The following is a 16,584-nucleotide window of genomic DNA, read 5'->3' on the forward strand; positions in this document are numbered from 1 at the left end:
ACATATAACCTCTTCAAATAAAACTTTAGTCTTAGTAAATTGGTTTAATAAAGACATAAATCATCTTTTAAAACTTTAACAATTTCGGGCATAATAGACATACAATTCATGTCTATCTACAATTTCCCAATACAGTTTACAGAATTTAATTCAGTTACTAAATCTATCCCTGTTAAACTTATTCAACTTGTTAAAAAAAATCATATTTGCTGTAATTCTCTGTCTGTTGTAAATCCAAAATTACATTTACAAGGTGTTGAGTTAAAAGTGTAATAACAAACACATTCGTTATATTTTTCAGAAGCAAAATAAAATTACTCCTAGAGGCAATTTTTTCTGGAACTCTATTATAGTTAATATTAACTGGAAAAGAGCCTGGTTAACTCCCATTGAAATACTCTATTAGCAATACAATTAAGGAAATTCATTTTAAAATACTACATACAATTTCCCAGTAAAATCTTTATTATAAAAGTACATTGACATAGAGGATATACGTGGTTTCTGCAATGCAGATAAAGAGAGCCTTTGTCATTTATTTTTTGAATGCAATGTTGGACACAATTTCTGGAAGGATCTAGCAAAATATATTTTTGAAAAGACAAAACTTAGTTATTATTTTACATTAAAAGACAATTTTTTATTACAAAAACAAACACAACAAATGTCTTGAATATATTGTTAATCTCTTTGTTTTATTGGCAAAACCTTGCAGACACAAACATAAATTTGCAGAAAGTCATCTCCCAAAGTAACAATTTTTTTGTATTGATTTAGATTTTTTTTTATTTCTACTGTGAAATTATTGAAAAAGCAAAAAATCTGAGATATGTATCAATTATTACAATAGTTTATTTTGATTCCTCTGTTAATTCTTAAAATCATTAGATGTAGAAATGCTGTACATTATGCTTTGTGGATAATTTTTTTTTAAATTTCTATTTCTTTAACCATTGTTATATTCGTTTTTCGTTTGTTTGTTTGTTTGCTTTATTAATATAGCGCATCTAAAAACAACAGATGTTGACCAAAGTGCTTTACAAAAAAATCAACATATAAAATCTATACTTATAAACAAAATATGCAAAACAGATCAAAATTAATTAGTTGCAATCAAAAAGCAAGAGACAGGAGGTGATTTTTTAAATGAGACATAAAAGCACCAACAGAATAGCATGACCTGATATGTAAAGGCAGACCATTCCACAGACGAGGGGCTGTGACAGAAAAGCCCTGTCGCTTCTTGATTTTAAGTGAAGTTTCATAAACTAATTTCGAGAGGAGCACGTGATATGATTGAGCACGTCTGGCCACTCATCTGTAATCAGTAATAATCCAATCAGAGTGATCCTGGTTTACTATAAATGGATCATTTTCTCCCTACTGTTTCTATCTTCATTTGGAAGAGTCCCCCCTTCCACCCCATCTCCTCCTTTTCCTCCCTTTTCTAAAGGGGGAGCTCTCGAGACCTACCTGATCTCGGATCTCCTGATATGCTTATCGACCGGACGGGAGCCCTGGACTCAAATATCTCTGAGCTCAGGGTTCTCTCCCGGGACAGCATGCCAAACCTGCTTTATACGCCAAGCATGTCTAAGTGGGAACTCTTGAACTGGGATTTGGAAACAAGCTGAAACTGGTTTTCCGACCTGATTGGCCTCAATGAAATATGCCAGTGAAGAAGCTCACCGATGTAAGTAGGTGCCAGACCATTCAAACCTTTAAAACAAATAACAATAACTTGTATTGGATCCTACATTGGGCTGGGAGCCAGTGAAGGCATGATAAAACTGGTGAGATACTAGAACATTTTTTTTGTCCCATTTAAAAGCCTAGCAGCTGGATTTTGAACCAGCTGCAGGCGTACAATTAAAGCCTGCGAAACTCCTGAATACAAAGAGTTGCAGTAGTCCAATTTGGACATAATAAAACATTGATGATGGTTTCCAACTCCTTAAAAAGACAGAAAAGGCTTTAATTTGGCGATGTTTCTTAATTGACAGAAACCACTTTTGACGACTGAATTGATTTGCTTGTCAAACTTTAACTCAGTTTCAAAAATAACTACAAGACTTTTTGCGTGACTGTGGACCTTTTCTAATTGATTAATTGTAGATTCAGACACTCGGAGGTTCAAACAATAGCAACTCAGTTTATGATTCATTCAAGTGTAAAAAAAATTACCCGCCAACCATTCCTTAATCTCGTTAAAACAGGTAAAAAATGACTGTAAAGCAGAGTTTTCTCCCACTTTTATAGGCATATAAAGTTAAGTATCATCCGCATAATGATGGTAGCTTACATTATGCTTCTTACAGATAGCAGCTAAGGGAAGCATGTACAGTTGAAGTCAGAATTATTAGCCCCCCTGTTTATTTTTTTCCCAATTTCTGTTTAACGGAGAGAAGATTTTTTTTTAACACATTTCTAAACATAATAGTTTTAATAACTCATTTCTAATAACTGATTTATTTTATTTTTGCCATGATGACAGTAAATAATATTTGACTAGATATTTTTCAAGTCACTTCTATACAGCTTAAAGTGACGTTTAAAGGCTTAACTAGGTTAATTAGGTTAACTAGGCAGGTTAGGGTAATTAGGCAAGTTATTGTAAAAGGATGGTTTGTTCTGTAGACTTTCGAGAGAAAAAAATAGCTTAAAGGGGCTAATAATTTTGACCATAAATGGTTCATAAAAAATTAAAAACTGCTTTTATTCTAGCTGAAATAAAACAAATAAGACTTTTTCCAGAAGAAAAAATATTATCAGACATACTGTGAAAAATTCCTTGCTCTGTTCAACATCTTTTGGGAAATATTAAAAAAAGAAAATAATTCAAAGGGGGGCTAATAATTCTGACTTCAACTGTAGATAAAAAAGTCACCTTTTATGTTCACCTTTTATATTGTGTTGTTGTATGTATGTTCCTGACGGTTTGTGCAATAAAAATAAATAAATACAAATATTTAGTTTAATAAAAAGTATAATCTTCCTATAAGGGCAAATTTTACTGGGCATCCTTCATTGACTTAATAGACTGGAAAAAAGCAAAGGCTATTCATAAAATATACCCAGTGAATAATACTATGGCAAAGTATATGGAGGTTGATTTTGTAAAAACTGTAGACGAAACCCTGATTCACATATTCTTTCAGCATGAAAACACAAAAAGCTTTTGGAATAGCTTATATCCTCATATAGGGTAATTACATTGCTTCTTCAAGTCCCTTTCAACTACAAGATATTATTTGTTACTATAAAGGTAAAACCGGTAAAACCGATATACCAGAGAACTACATTATTAACTTTTTTATTTTGTATGGGAAATATTTTATTCACAAACAACAATTCTTGAATCCGCAGCCTTCTTTTTCACATTTTTAATTGAAATTGATGTATTTATTAAATCTCTGAGATTGGTTAAAAACAAGAAAAGTGATTCTTGGATTAATACGGTAATTATTTTGGAAATATCACGGATATTCATAAGTCCTTCTTTCCTCTTGCTGTATTTGTGTTATTTATGCATCTACTGTTTTATATGTGTTTTTAATACCATTTAACCTAATCTGTTAAGTCTTTTTTGTGTAGGTTCGAATTTTGTATGTTTGTTATTAAAGTCAATAAAAAAAATAAAAATAAAGATTTTGTTTAATAAGAAAAAGTTTCTTAAAGCTTATGACAAACATTTTCTTAATGGTTGAGCCTTTGTATAGATTCTAAAGATTTCAGTTTTTGTTATTGTATTTTCTCTTCAATGCGGTAATGTTATCTTTCTTGTATAAAAACAACAAGATTTAGTTTGCTTTTCATAAAACTATATTAAAATACAGTCATGTCCCTAAAAAATCAGATTAAGAAAGCTATGTTAAGATACTGCGTGAGTATACGGGGCAAAGACGAGAGGTCTTCGTTCCATCAATTGAAATTTAAATGATTTTTGACAGATTTTGAAATATATATATATATATCAAGGTTTTTCACTTTTAAACATTATTAAATCAATTAACCAAGCTAACTATGTAGTTGCCATTTAATTGTATTTATTGTGTGAACAGCATTACAGAAATAAACAAAACAAAGACATGTTTCATCAGTGCTCTTGCTTTCTAATGTCATTTTCACATATCTTGATATAAAGTTATGCTGTACTGTCACAGAAACATAAATATGATTACTTACAGAGATTCACACCAGCAAAACAAACTGACCGTACATAAACGATGAGATTTACCGCATGAGGGCACATAACCAGTGCTGTAGACTGCAAACGAAGTGACCCTGCTGTAAATTCCAGAGATTGTCCTGAATTTCGTCTCAGTTACCTCACACGTGATCATTTTTAGGTTTGTAAACATGACTTGTATTGCTTTGCTACAAGGCCATACAGTCTTATCATCACGACAAGGCTCACAAGTAACACAAAGCATACGATTAAAATCCCAGTCAGACGTTTTGCTGCACTTGTGTAGACAGCAGGTTGTGAGGATGTTTCATTCACCATTTGTAGTTACATTTAATTAATGTAACTTTAGTAATTAGTGCATATTTAGAACTCTGCAAAAGTATTTTCGTCCGGTCCAAAATGGAGCCCTAAAAAGGCAGCTTAGTATAAAAGCAAGCATCCACGCTCCCTTGAAACCCCAATCGTAATAGGGTAGAGCATATGCAATGTGTTTAACATTAGCAGAATACGAATTGGAGACAAAATAAAACTATTTTTAATTCACCTCATCCACTGTCTCGAATTTAAATTTGACTTATGTATTCTGGGATATTTTCTTTTCAGAAAAAAATACATATTAAGAAGATCTTTCAGAAAGAAAGTGGGTGGGATTTGCATTTTCAAAGGGTGCATGTGACGCTGCCTTAAATTTGGGCTAAACCGTTAGGATGCAACGCAACAAGATTGCTCATCTTACAAAACAGCATTTTTGTCAGAAGTCATCTAAGATGCCTTAAAGGGTCACGAACCCCCCCTGTCTCAGCAGGATGTTTTCACACCTTTAGTTTAAAAAAAGTCAGGAGAGCGGCTGAGTCCGGCTTTGTTTAGATGGGAGTGTCGAGTGGCGAAAGACGGAGGGATTTGCATGGAAAGGGGAGTTTCAGTACATGCAAGCACTGATTTTCACAGAGGCAACACAAATACAGACGCAGGGGAGATAAACAGTGACTACGTTTACATGGACGTCAGTAATGAATTATTTGTTCTTATCTGAATTAGATAATAAATTAATTAATCAAATGATTAAGGGGTTTACATGAGCTGCTTTTTAAATGTTCCTATCATGATCCCGTTTTACGTTGTAGGACTTAATTCGATTATTGTCATTGCATCACCGCGCTATCCACATTTCCTCTGGCGTTTCATGTAATTTTGGGTGTTTCATTCTTAATTTGTCAGCTTTAACTGCAGTTTGGCACTTTCACTTTCATTCAGGAACATTTCATGCATGCCCCCGTGACAAACGAGATATTGGTTGCGAGGAACTGCTGGAAGAGTGTCGTTTTAATGGAATTTGATGATACTGAATGGGAGTAAAAAAAAACTTAGCATTTCTTGATAGATGCAGAGACTCGGTAGGTGCAGACAATAACATCAAACAGCCGTGTGTGTATAGACAATACCGTCACAAAATGCGGCTAAAATCATACATAGCGAAAACACGACGGTAATAATTTAATTAAGGTGTTTACATGTTTACATTTGGAGTGCAGCATTTACAGCGGATCTTTCAGCCCATAATATTGTAGTGATATTAGCATACAGTAAACTTAGTAACTAAATGATTTTGACTAAGGTACATCTTTAAAAACTGAAAGAGTACTGGTGATGTTACTAACTAACTTTGCCTCTGAATAAACATAAACAAAGAACACTGATCACACACTTACCAAATCTGTAGAGACAGGACAATCGACACCAACTGGAGCCGCGTCTCTGGATTTCCCCATTTCCAGATGCGAAAAGCTCTCGGGTAAAAACTATTCCTTACAAACATATTTTTGTCACGTGTTAGCGTGAATCTGTAATCCACAAATGTGGGCCCATACGTGAACAGTGCCCTCATCCCGGGAAAATGGAAACAAAACCTTCCTTGTGGCACATTTATAAACGCAACACTGAAGACCCATGTCTCCAAACAATTCTTCTTCTTCTTCTTCTATATGTTTTAATTATGGTTGGCTACACCGCGTGGTGTCTCTCTGAACACTGTAACATGTGAAAACAGTCTTCGAAGCTATCGTTCATATTAATGAAGTTGCGCCTCATTCAAAATAGAGCGCGCTGAGTGGTTTGAACCAAGTCTTTCTCGTGAATTAATGATGAAATCTCAAAGACGTCAGGTTGTACCGGCCGTTACAGACATCCAGTCGACACGCTGAAATTAACAAAAGGATCTAATCGCCGAATTTACTGACCGAATTTACTTGAAATAACGCAAAAACAACCAATTTTCACTTTTTAGTAAAAATATATGTGTCGTAATAGTGTTTTTAGCAACATGGGACACATATATGACTGTCAACATCTCATGGTGTTTCGTGACCCTTTAAATGCTGCCTCAATAGGGAACTCACTAGATTTGAAACAGAGCAAGGCTGTTGAATGTGCAGGTATGGGAGTAAAGGGAGACGTCTGTGCTTTCTGCATGCCATGCATAGTAATTTAAAAAGTACAACACATACTGATACACAATTCAGTCTATTTAGTTCCAGCTTGGGCTTGTGTCACATCACAAATGCGGAGACACTGAGCACATCATCCTTTTATGAACCAGCATCACAGGTAGTTTGAAGACTCGTGTGTTGTAAGACATTGTTCTTCTGCGACTGTGTCCTGAAAGCAAGGCCACAACTTTTACTTTAGCCACACCCACATACAAGAGGAAGCCAATGAATGCACTGCCTAAATAACAGTGACTCCTGTCAATCAAAGGAAGGATTCACCCACAGGTCCGCCGAGAGATTCAGAAGACCCCCTGAGAAAGTGAGAGAAACCGTCAAGAGAGAAAAAACACAGGAAAATGGTAAATGGGGTGTGTGTTTTTTGAGTGTCAAATTCACTTCTCAAATCCCATGTTGTTTAATGTAGGAACAACTATATACAGTGTGTGTCTATTTTAATCCTATTTCAACAAAAACAACAATGCGGGAACAACATGCGAACTCCACTCAAAAATGGCAACTGACCCAGCCAAGGCTCAAACCAGCGAGCTTCTTGCTGTGAGGCGACAGTGCTAACCACTGAGCCAACGTGTCGCCCTTCAGGGTTATTATTATGATCTAAATTTACGATCTATATTTTGCTAGTGCACATTCTCATTCTACAGGTGAACAATTAATCCGTTCAAGACAAGCTGAACACTGACACTGATCAAAAAAGTTTGTTTTTGTAATCTTCAATAAAAGTCTGACCATTTAGCCACAATAATCTTAACCATGCCCCTCTTACTATTAGTTACCTACTTTACCATTTAAAGGTGCTGTATGTAAGTTCTTGACTCTTCTAAAGCATAAAAATACCACAATATGTTTGCAGAAATTTAGGAAAAATGCTAGGTGAACATACTTGTTTATCTGAAAAACAATGCTAAAGTCAGATATTCTGCTTTGAAAATGTGTTTTCAGTGCCGGAACGACTGTCTTTGTTTTGGTTTTTTTAACCCTCCCACTGCCAGTTTAGCCAATTATATTCCAGCAGCGAGGGTTGCCTTGGTGGAAAACAGCACATTTCATTCATTCAGTCAGAAAGGCTCCCAAAGCATGCACTCGTGACCCAAATGCGACCTTCGGTGGACAGTAGCAGACTCCGAAATGAGACGCAGATTCAGAGTTCCACATGAGGTTATTAATAAGCAAATAATAAAAATATTATGAATGTAAACATAAGGTGAGCAGGTTACTTTGTAAGCCTGTGTCCTAACAATACGCTACGTGATGAGATTTGCAGTGATAAGCGATTTGGCTGTTTGCACAAGACGAAACACGACAGAAATTTAAATACAGCCATTCAGAAGCACAGAATATGCACTCACTCAGGAAATGGTAAGGTTTATAATCTAATTAATACATATTAAACCTCTTTAATATTATTAAATGTAGATGCTGAATCACTGACATGTGTTGGTTTGCACTGAGTCACAGTTCTGAAGCTCAATTTAGATGATTTATTTTATTTTTAAGATCTGAGGTGAACTATCTGCTGCTTTCAGTAGTATGGCAATAAATGTCATGTATTCAAACTCACATTGTTAGCATTTAACACTGAATAAAGCACATGAGGTGTACCTGAGGTGATCATTGTCAGAAATAGAAGCCGTTTCTAATATAACAATTCAAGGTGCTGGTTAAAGCAAAAACTCCTTTTAATATGGTAAATATTCCTTCTATCTTGTGCTGTTGCTTTATATAGAACACCATTTAAATTAGCCTTTAGGCTCGATCATCAGACTCGCTCCTGTTGGTCCTCAATCTGTTTGTTTTGATCCAGGAATACAATACCTAGTTCAACCACTGGGTGTCAAACGTACATACTGCACCTTAAAGTAGATAAATAAAGGCTCAGCAACTTACGGTTTACGTATACTTTAAACAAACACCATGAAAAAGCACATTTTGATTTCAAACTAAGAAATAAAAGAACTTTAAAATTTAAATAAAATACTACTCACTTCAAACAGTTGGGTTGAATAATAACCCAACAGGTAACCCAATGATGGGTTGTTTGGCACCCTAACTGCTGTTGTTGTTTTTTTAACCCAATCCATTGAGTTGTTAAGGTTAACCCAACAATTTGGGTTGCAAAAAGAACAAATTTGTTGGGTATTTTTGCCAAAAAGTGGCTTAACCACCAATATCTCAATTATGTGTATCATTTCCTCCGGAAAAAAACTAGAAATGACACGGAGGTAGAGAAAACAATTTTATGTGTACATAGATCGGCTATGAAGCACGCGTTTGTATCCTCTAATTAAGAGTGCTGGTGAAACGGATATAAAAAAGACACAGATAGGTTATTTGATTAAATAAATAACCATATTATTGCGTTAGAGCTAAAATAAACTTTATAACACAAAAACAACATTACGTACGCATATTAATACAGTTATTCTGTCAGTTAAATCAGTTGACTGTTGAAATTCAAAGTTTTTAACCCAACTGTTTGAGTTTTAAATAAATAACACAACAAAGGCTGAAAGTAACCCAACAAAGCATCTAACATTTAACCCAACTGATTGAGTATTAATAAATAACCCAATAAAGGTTCAAAATAACACAACCCTACTGAAAAAACAGCTTAAACCAGCCTAGGCTGGTTGGCTGGTTTTAGCTGGTTGACCAGCCTGGTTTTAGAGGGGTTTTGGCCACTTTCAGGCTGGTTTCCAGCCATTTCCAGCCAAGTCTTAGCTGGTCAGCCTGGAAATGACCAGCTAAAACCAGCTTAACCACCTTGCCAGGCTGGAAGCCCAGCCAAAACCAGCTATGTCCAGCTTAAACCAGGCTGGTCAAGCTGGATTTAGCTGGATTTAGCTGGTCATTTTCCAGCCTGACCAGCTAAGACCAGGCTGGAAATGGCTGGAAACCAGCCTGGAAATGGCCAAAACCCCTCTAAAACCAGGCTGGTCAACCAGCTAAAACCAGCCAACCAGCCTAGGCTGGTTTAAGCTGGATTTTTCAGCAGGGAACAAAGCACCAAATATTTTTTAACTCAACTAATGGGTTAAATAAATAACCCAACGTATTTTAGAGTATATATAAATAAACTAAAAAACACACCAAAACTTTAGCTAAAATGAAAATCGGAAGATTGTTTTTTCTGATTTCTCACCCTCTGTTGCGAACAATATCCTGAACGCACTGATCTTTGTGGTATCTCACAAACTGAGTGCAGGTCAGTCGAATTTCCTCAGGAACAGCCGAAGACTCAAGGTTTTCCTCCTGACTGAAACCACACAGAGCCGCCAGCCTACAGACACACAACACAGCTGCCGAGACGATCCAAAACTGTCACCTTCAAAGTCTACATTTATAACTGATTTACCTCTTTCTGAATGGAAGAATAATAAGGTGCTCATCCAACCCAAAAATACCAAAGGAAACAAAGCCCTGATGGAGAAAAAGTATTAGAATTGTTTTAAACTTTTTTACAGTAGCTCTTCATATGCATCTGCAAAGAGACTCGTGAGACGGTGTTCACCTGTCCATAATTGGCTACAGCACAGAAAAACTGCAGCTCGAGGTAAAGTCGTCCTGGATCAGCACTGAACAACCACCACAGGCAGCTGGACAGGTTCTGAAACGAACAAATAAGCAGGCCCAAATGCAAAAGAGATCAGCAAATCAACATCTGCGTGTGCATTTCTATCTGTGGGGTGGACATACAGCAAGCATGCTGACGATGAGCAGCAGACAGAGGAGCACATGTCGAGCAATTTGCCTCTCCTCCTGCACACGCGAAGAGCTTGATGCCTCACTCAGGACAATCCCTACAACAAAAACACACTCTCTTATGTTCAATTAAACAAAACTTAATATCCTGGTAAAGAGAATTCAGAGAATTGCGAATTTTCAAAACACATTCTAATGTTGGAAATATTTCACGGAAACATCACAAAGACTCTGAAGTATGTAGTACTGAGTTGTGGAGTTAAACAGTTACTCACCAATTCTGTGTTGAGGATATATAGGGCTCTATTTTAGCCATCTAGGTGGCGCAAAAGCATTAAGGGTGTGTCTGAATCTACTTTTGCTATTTTAAGGACAGAAAAATATGGTTTGCGCCACAGCACATGGTCTAACAGAGTTGTGCTTATTCTTTTAATGAGTTATAGGTGTGTTTGAGAATAAACCAATCAGAGTCTCATCTCCCATTCCCTTTTGGCCCGTTTCCACTGAGTGGTATGATACGGTACGGTTCGGTTTGGTACTCTTTAATGGCTGTTTCCACTGTCAAAAGGCGTACCGAACCACTTTTTAGGCACCCTTTCGAAAGGGTACCAAACACGAGAAAGGGTACCAAAAGGCGGAGATAGACGCGCAGCTGAATGCTATTGGTTTACAGAGATCCGTCATTCGTTTACGCAACAAGCCAGAATGAAAACAAAAAACCCGCCATGTTTGAAATACACAGCGAGAGATTTTAGTGGAATTATATATACATATAATAACGAGCCATGGTCGATCCGTACTCAAACAAACCTTGTCGTCGTCTTGACAAACAGCCACAAAGCCATTGAGTAGAGCAGAATCTACCCTGTGCCTCGTAGTTTTTTACGAGGCAGTCTAAAGCACGAGTAGTTTCGCTTTCTTGCTTGTGTTCGCCGCGCGTCTATATCTGAAATAACAAACTTCTTGAGCTGAGGATAATAACCTGCGCTTGATTATTAACGTGCTTTTAAAATTTATTGTATTGTATATATTGCAATATTGTTTATTGTAGACATTTCCTTGAGCGATAATGACGTCGACTAAAACTTTCTGTCATACACCATGCCAAAAGAGGACCCTTGGTAGTGGAAACGCAAGCCTAATAAAGGTGACCCGCACCGACCCGAACCGTACCGTACCGTTTTAATAAAACATTTATACTTATAATATTATACAAAAGCAAGTTGTCATGAATAAACAGAAAAAAGCCCTCCGAGATGAAGAAGGCATGAAGGCAGTGGTTTTTATGTTAATGTAGAAAGTAATATTTTTTGTAATATTTAATCCTTTAATTCTTTTTCATTTGTAAAGATATTTGCATATTGCTGTACATCCTGTGTGTATTAAGCAATGTGTACAAGAGGCGCATAACTAACGTACTCTGCTCTGGACTTTAGACCTGCTTTCAGCTGGTCTGTTGTGCAGTCTGTTTTAGTTCCTCAAAAATAGCAAAGCACCAACAAATGCGCCCTTAACACCCCTTTACTCGACCGGAACACCCATGAGTCCAGAAAGTGATGCAAATGGACTTGCTATTTAAACAACGTGGCGCAAAACGGGAAAATTAGGCTTGCGCTGGTCTGAAATAGCAACAGATTTTTGCGCCTTATTGCACCGGGTGTAGATAGGGCGCTTAGAACGCAATGGAGCCACCAAGCATGGTCTTGTTCCTAACATTTTAATAATTACTGCGTATTAGGCCATGTCGACATGTACATGGGTATTTTTAGCCACATGAAAATGCATGATGCATGTTAAGGGTACGCGAACCAAAAGATAATGACAATTTATGATGGAGTTCACACCAACCATGGAATTAAGTATATTTTGCGAATAAATTGCATACAAGTCAATGCAAACACGAGAACAAAGACGGATTACCGTTCTGTGATCGAACAATGCAGAATACGTAAATAGGTATGGGATGATAACCGCTTTCAAGGTGCACTGCAGTTTGGAATGTCAAGGTTTTAAAACCGCCAAAATTTTCGGTTATACCATTCTAAGGAATTTGTAAGTGTTTTTTTTTTACATGTTTTTTAAATTATTTTATTTAGTTTTGTAGGCATCAGTATCTCCAGCAGAAAAGGACACTCCACATCAAAAGCTACTGATTCAGCAAACATTTAAGAAATAAATCACATATAAAACCAACATCCTATGTGCATCCTATGTGCTATGCACCTGAACAGTGCAGTGACTTACTTACTTACTTTATCCAAAATAGAGAAAGATATCCAAAAATGCCTTTTCAAGTTGTGAAGAAATCTGTTTTATAAACTAGCAGGTCCATGATTTAATATAATTATTTAGCCTGACATGTTTATTGTTCCAAAATATTTAAAAATGTTTCTTAAAATAAAATATCTTGTGTTCAATAGGAACAAAAAGTTGTTTTTTTTTACCCAGAAGAACATATTTCAGATCAGTAATCGCAATACTGTCATACCATGAAATGACTGCCTCCAGGGTTTTCATACCGCCAGAATCTTATACCAGCACGTGCCTATACACGAACATTACCGCTAACATGCAGAATTTGCTTCATTCATATCTTTCACATTTGGTGTGAACCCAGTCGCCTAGGCTAATCATGAAGGAGAAAACAGCGCACATGCTGATGTCATGAGGCGAAAACTCTGGTTGTGGTGTCCGCACATCACACTTTACTTTTAGGAAATCTTCACCCTTGCCAGATTTACAGAAAGTTCAGGTTTCAGTCACCTGGAAAAACAGTGAAACCGTGTAGAAAAAAGTGCAGTTTTGAAAATAACCACGTCTGTTTGGATGCCTAATCTGCCAAAATGCATCTACAAAACACATAGGAGTTGTATCACTTTCTCTATTTTTATAGTGGAACAATAGTTTGCACTCTTGTGGTGTCTGCTGTTGCTAAACAACCACAAGCCACTCACCCTGAAGAAGAGAAAGTTTTACCTCACTGCAGCCGTCATGCGCATTGTTGTCTATTTGAGCACGCGCAACCATGTATTGCAGTTTAAAGTGAATTAAGCTAACGTTACTAGAGGTTAACATTAGCATTCATTCAGGAGCTTTCCCGTGAGTGGGTGTGGTTTCAGTGCTGCCAGCTGACACAGTATTTGAGAGAAGAAGCTTATCTACTTTTTAAAAGAGTTTGATCACTTATTTTAGCTACATCCATCTTTTTTATTCAAGAATTTAATAGAATTTCATTTTTATTATCAGTCAAATTTGTCTGGGTAGTTAGTAATACACACTTAATAACACACAATGACAAACTCAGAACACATATTTTAATATCACCCTGACTTTGGAGGGTTCACCCAAAAACTTTAATTCTGTTTACTTTTATTTCACTTGTTCTTCTGTTCCACAAAAATAAATTATTTTGTAGAATGCTGGAAACAGGAAGCTATTGACCTCCATTGTGGATGCCAATGGTTACCAGTTTCCAAAATTATTCAAAACATCTTTTGTGTTCAACAGAAAAATCCATTCATAAAGGTTTGGAACCACTTTAGGATGAGCAAATGGTGAGTAAATTTCCATTTTTGGGTGAACTATCCCTTTAATGACTTAAAAAAAAAACCTTCACCTGCTGAAGGCACTGGGGAGTCATTCAGATGTCCGGCTATCATGTCTGGCATGGGCTCACTGCCACAAACATCTGTCAGCAACAAAGCAGAAAGCCATCTTCATGTAAGTTAATGGATTGGTTACACGTTTGTAATTGATTTAAGCAACTGCAGTAAACACTCAGCAAATAACTGACTATGAACTGGCACATGGTTCATCTTAGGCACAATTAAAGACCAAAGACACGTGAACAACATTAAAAACGTAATTTTTAAACTGTATTTTGTACTTATACGGGTCAGCAGGTTTGGAATGACACAAGGTAAAGTAAATTTGATTAACTTTATTTTTGGGTAAATAATTCCATAGTTACAGTACCTGCTTTGCTACTGCTCGTTGTTTCCCCAAAGCTGAATATATGCACAAATTCTATTGCAGCAGCTTTAACATTTAATCTAAAAACACAGTCGTATCTATTTCATTCTACTAGTACTTAATTATTTTTAGCAATTAGTATCTTTTTCAATAAATCTATCACTTACTAATTAGCAACTACTGTAATGCTTATTCTTTAGATAACAATACCTTGATAAAATACTAGTACTTATTAATTAGGCACGTGTACCTATTAGACAGATACTAGTACTTATTCAGAATATGCTAGTCTACATTTACTACAATAGATACTAGCGCAGACTGTTCTTGTAAGATTCTCTTTTATTTCACTAATAGGTTTTTTATTGATCTCAACTATGGCCATTCTGTCTCTCTATACCACCACCAGTGTGCAGCATCCACTTGGATGATGCGACAACAGCCACAGGACAACTGTTGGAACTCACTGCAAAGGATGTTGCAGAACTCAAAACCAGTTCGAATCAGGTTTGAAAAGCGGGCACCACACATTATCTCAGTCATTTAGACCTGGCTCAAGGGCGTATACCATCATGATAACAGAGAGCCAATTGATTTGACTATCTTCACCAATACATTGTGCGCAGGTGTTCAAGACCCTTAAACAAATGTGGTAAATGAATTAATCACTTAACAATGGTGCCTTACAAGTTTTCAGCAGGAAACTTAACTAACTGCCTCTCGAGACTCTTGTTCATGACTCCCCGGTACATGTCAATTAAACTTCACTTGAAGTGTTACAACTAAGGCAGATGCATCTTTGAATAATATGCTTTAGTTTTCCTCGTATACTATGTTTATTGCAACCATTGTCACCAACCAAGTTAATCAATGTGTTTTTAACCATCATAGCAGATGAAACCTTGTGTATGTGTCTGAAATGTATGATGTCTGGTACTAAATGAAAGCTAGTGACATTTGCAATACATTGGTGTAAATGAAGAACTAGTAGTACAAACAGTATTCATCTTGTAACATTTGATATAAGACAGTTACAAACTTACAAGAGATTTCACCACATGAAATTAACAAGCAGTCTGTTAATAACTGATCCTGAGTACGATGGTACAGGGCGTGGCCCCACCCTCCATGGCAACCGCTCATTGGAAGACAGTGCCATGGGGATGGACCAAACCATGTCACTTAAAAACGCATTGCAGCAGTAAAACGTTGCTTTTGTGCATTAGCTTGCTCAGACTAGCTGTGCTCTCTGCCACCTTTTACCCTGCTTGAACAGCGTGCCGCCACTCAATTGGGTCACCATGAAGTTTTCAAGCAACCTCTTAAGGTTTCGGGACCGCACGAACTTCCGCAAACCGACTCTCAGCAGTCCGTCACTCATGAGCGAGTGAATCCCAAAGACGTCACCGAAGCGAGTCACCAACCAATCAGGAAAACTTGACCTCAGCAAAAGCGCAAGTAACACAAACAAATGTTTTCTCTTGCTGATCTGGTGCAGATTGACCTTAAGCAGTTGAAGATAAGCCAAATGTCTGCTTTTGTGGTTTCTCAGGTGTGATTCTAAGATCTAGTTAGAAGTACTAGAATTAATTTGTGACAGTTGTCAAATCATTTGGACAAATGGTAGATAAAGTGTGAATCTTTTAAACTGATTCAGTCTGACTCAATTCAGTCAAATCAAGTGATTCGAATCTTCAAGATCCGATTCCTCGAAATTAGCTTCTAAATCCCTGATCGATCTTTTAACGTAGGTTGATCCCCTACACAACGGCGCCAGTGTGCTCACCACACACCAGCTATTGATGGAGTGGAGAGACAGTGATGAGAGCCAATTTGGTGGATGGGGATGATTGGGGGCCATGATGGGTAAGGGCAGATGAAGGGAATTTGGCAAAAATACCGGGATTACACCCCTACTCTTTACAAGAAGTGTCATAGGATTTTTAATGACAACAGAGAGTCAGGACCTCGCTTTAACGTCTCATAGGAAAGAGGGCGCTCACTGACAATATAGCGTCCCCTTCACTTTACTGGGGCATTAGGACTCACACAGACCACAGGTTAAGTGCCCCCTGCTGGTCTCACTAACACCACTTCTGACAGCCACCGAGTTTTGCCATGTGGTCTCACATCCAGGTACAGACCAGGCTCAGCCCTGCTAATGAGTGAGTAACCGGTCTTGGGCTGCAGGGTGATATGGCTGTGGCAAGTGCCTAA

The 16,584-nt window shown here is 37.1% G+C and overlaps 1 protein-coding gene across 1 annotated transcript; it reads right to left on the reverse strand.

Moving 5' to 3' along the window:
* Nucleotides 1–4,029: 4,029 nt before the first annotated feature.
* Nucleotides 4,030–14,068, reverse strand: LOC130230530 (integral membrane protein GPR155-like). The gene is made up of 6 exons (XM_056459592.1): nt 14,012–14,068; nt 10,390–10,493; nt 10,205–10,300; nt 10,049–10,113; nt 9,836–9,973; nt 4,030–6,986 (listed from the first exon to the last, which is right to left on the reverse strand). Exons 1-6 carry the CDS (start codon nt 14,061–14,063, stop codon nt 6,938–6,940), a joined length of 504 nt encoding a protein of 167 aa, XP_056315567.1. The 5' UTR covers nt 14,064–14,068; the 3' UTR covers nt 4,030–6,937.
* Nucleotides 14,069–16,584: the final 2,516 nt, after the last annotated feature.

Source organism: Danio aesculapii, chromosome 6 (assembly GCF_903798145.1).
Source record: "Danio aesculapii chromosome 6, fDanAes4.1, whole genome shotgun sequence".
NCBI classification, from domain to species: Eukaryota; Metazoa; Chordata; class Actinopteri; order Cypriniformes; family Danionidae; genus Danio; species Danio aesculapii.

Coding starts and splice junctions, on each gene's coding strand:
- LOC130230530 (XM_056459592.1), bottom strand. CDS start 14,063: ATGCCAGACATGATAGCCGGACATCTGAATGACTCCCCAGTGCCTTCA. Junction 10,494..14,011: donor CTCCCCAGTGCCTTCAGCAG/GTGAAGGTTTTT, acceptor TTTTTGTTGTAG/GGATTGTCCTGAGTGAGGCA. Junction 10,301..10,389: donor TCATCGTCAGCATGCTTGCT/GTATGTCCACCC, acceptor TGTTCGTTTCAG/AACCTGTCCAGCTGCCTGTG.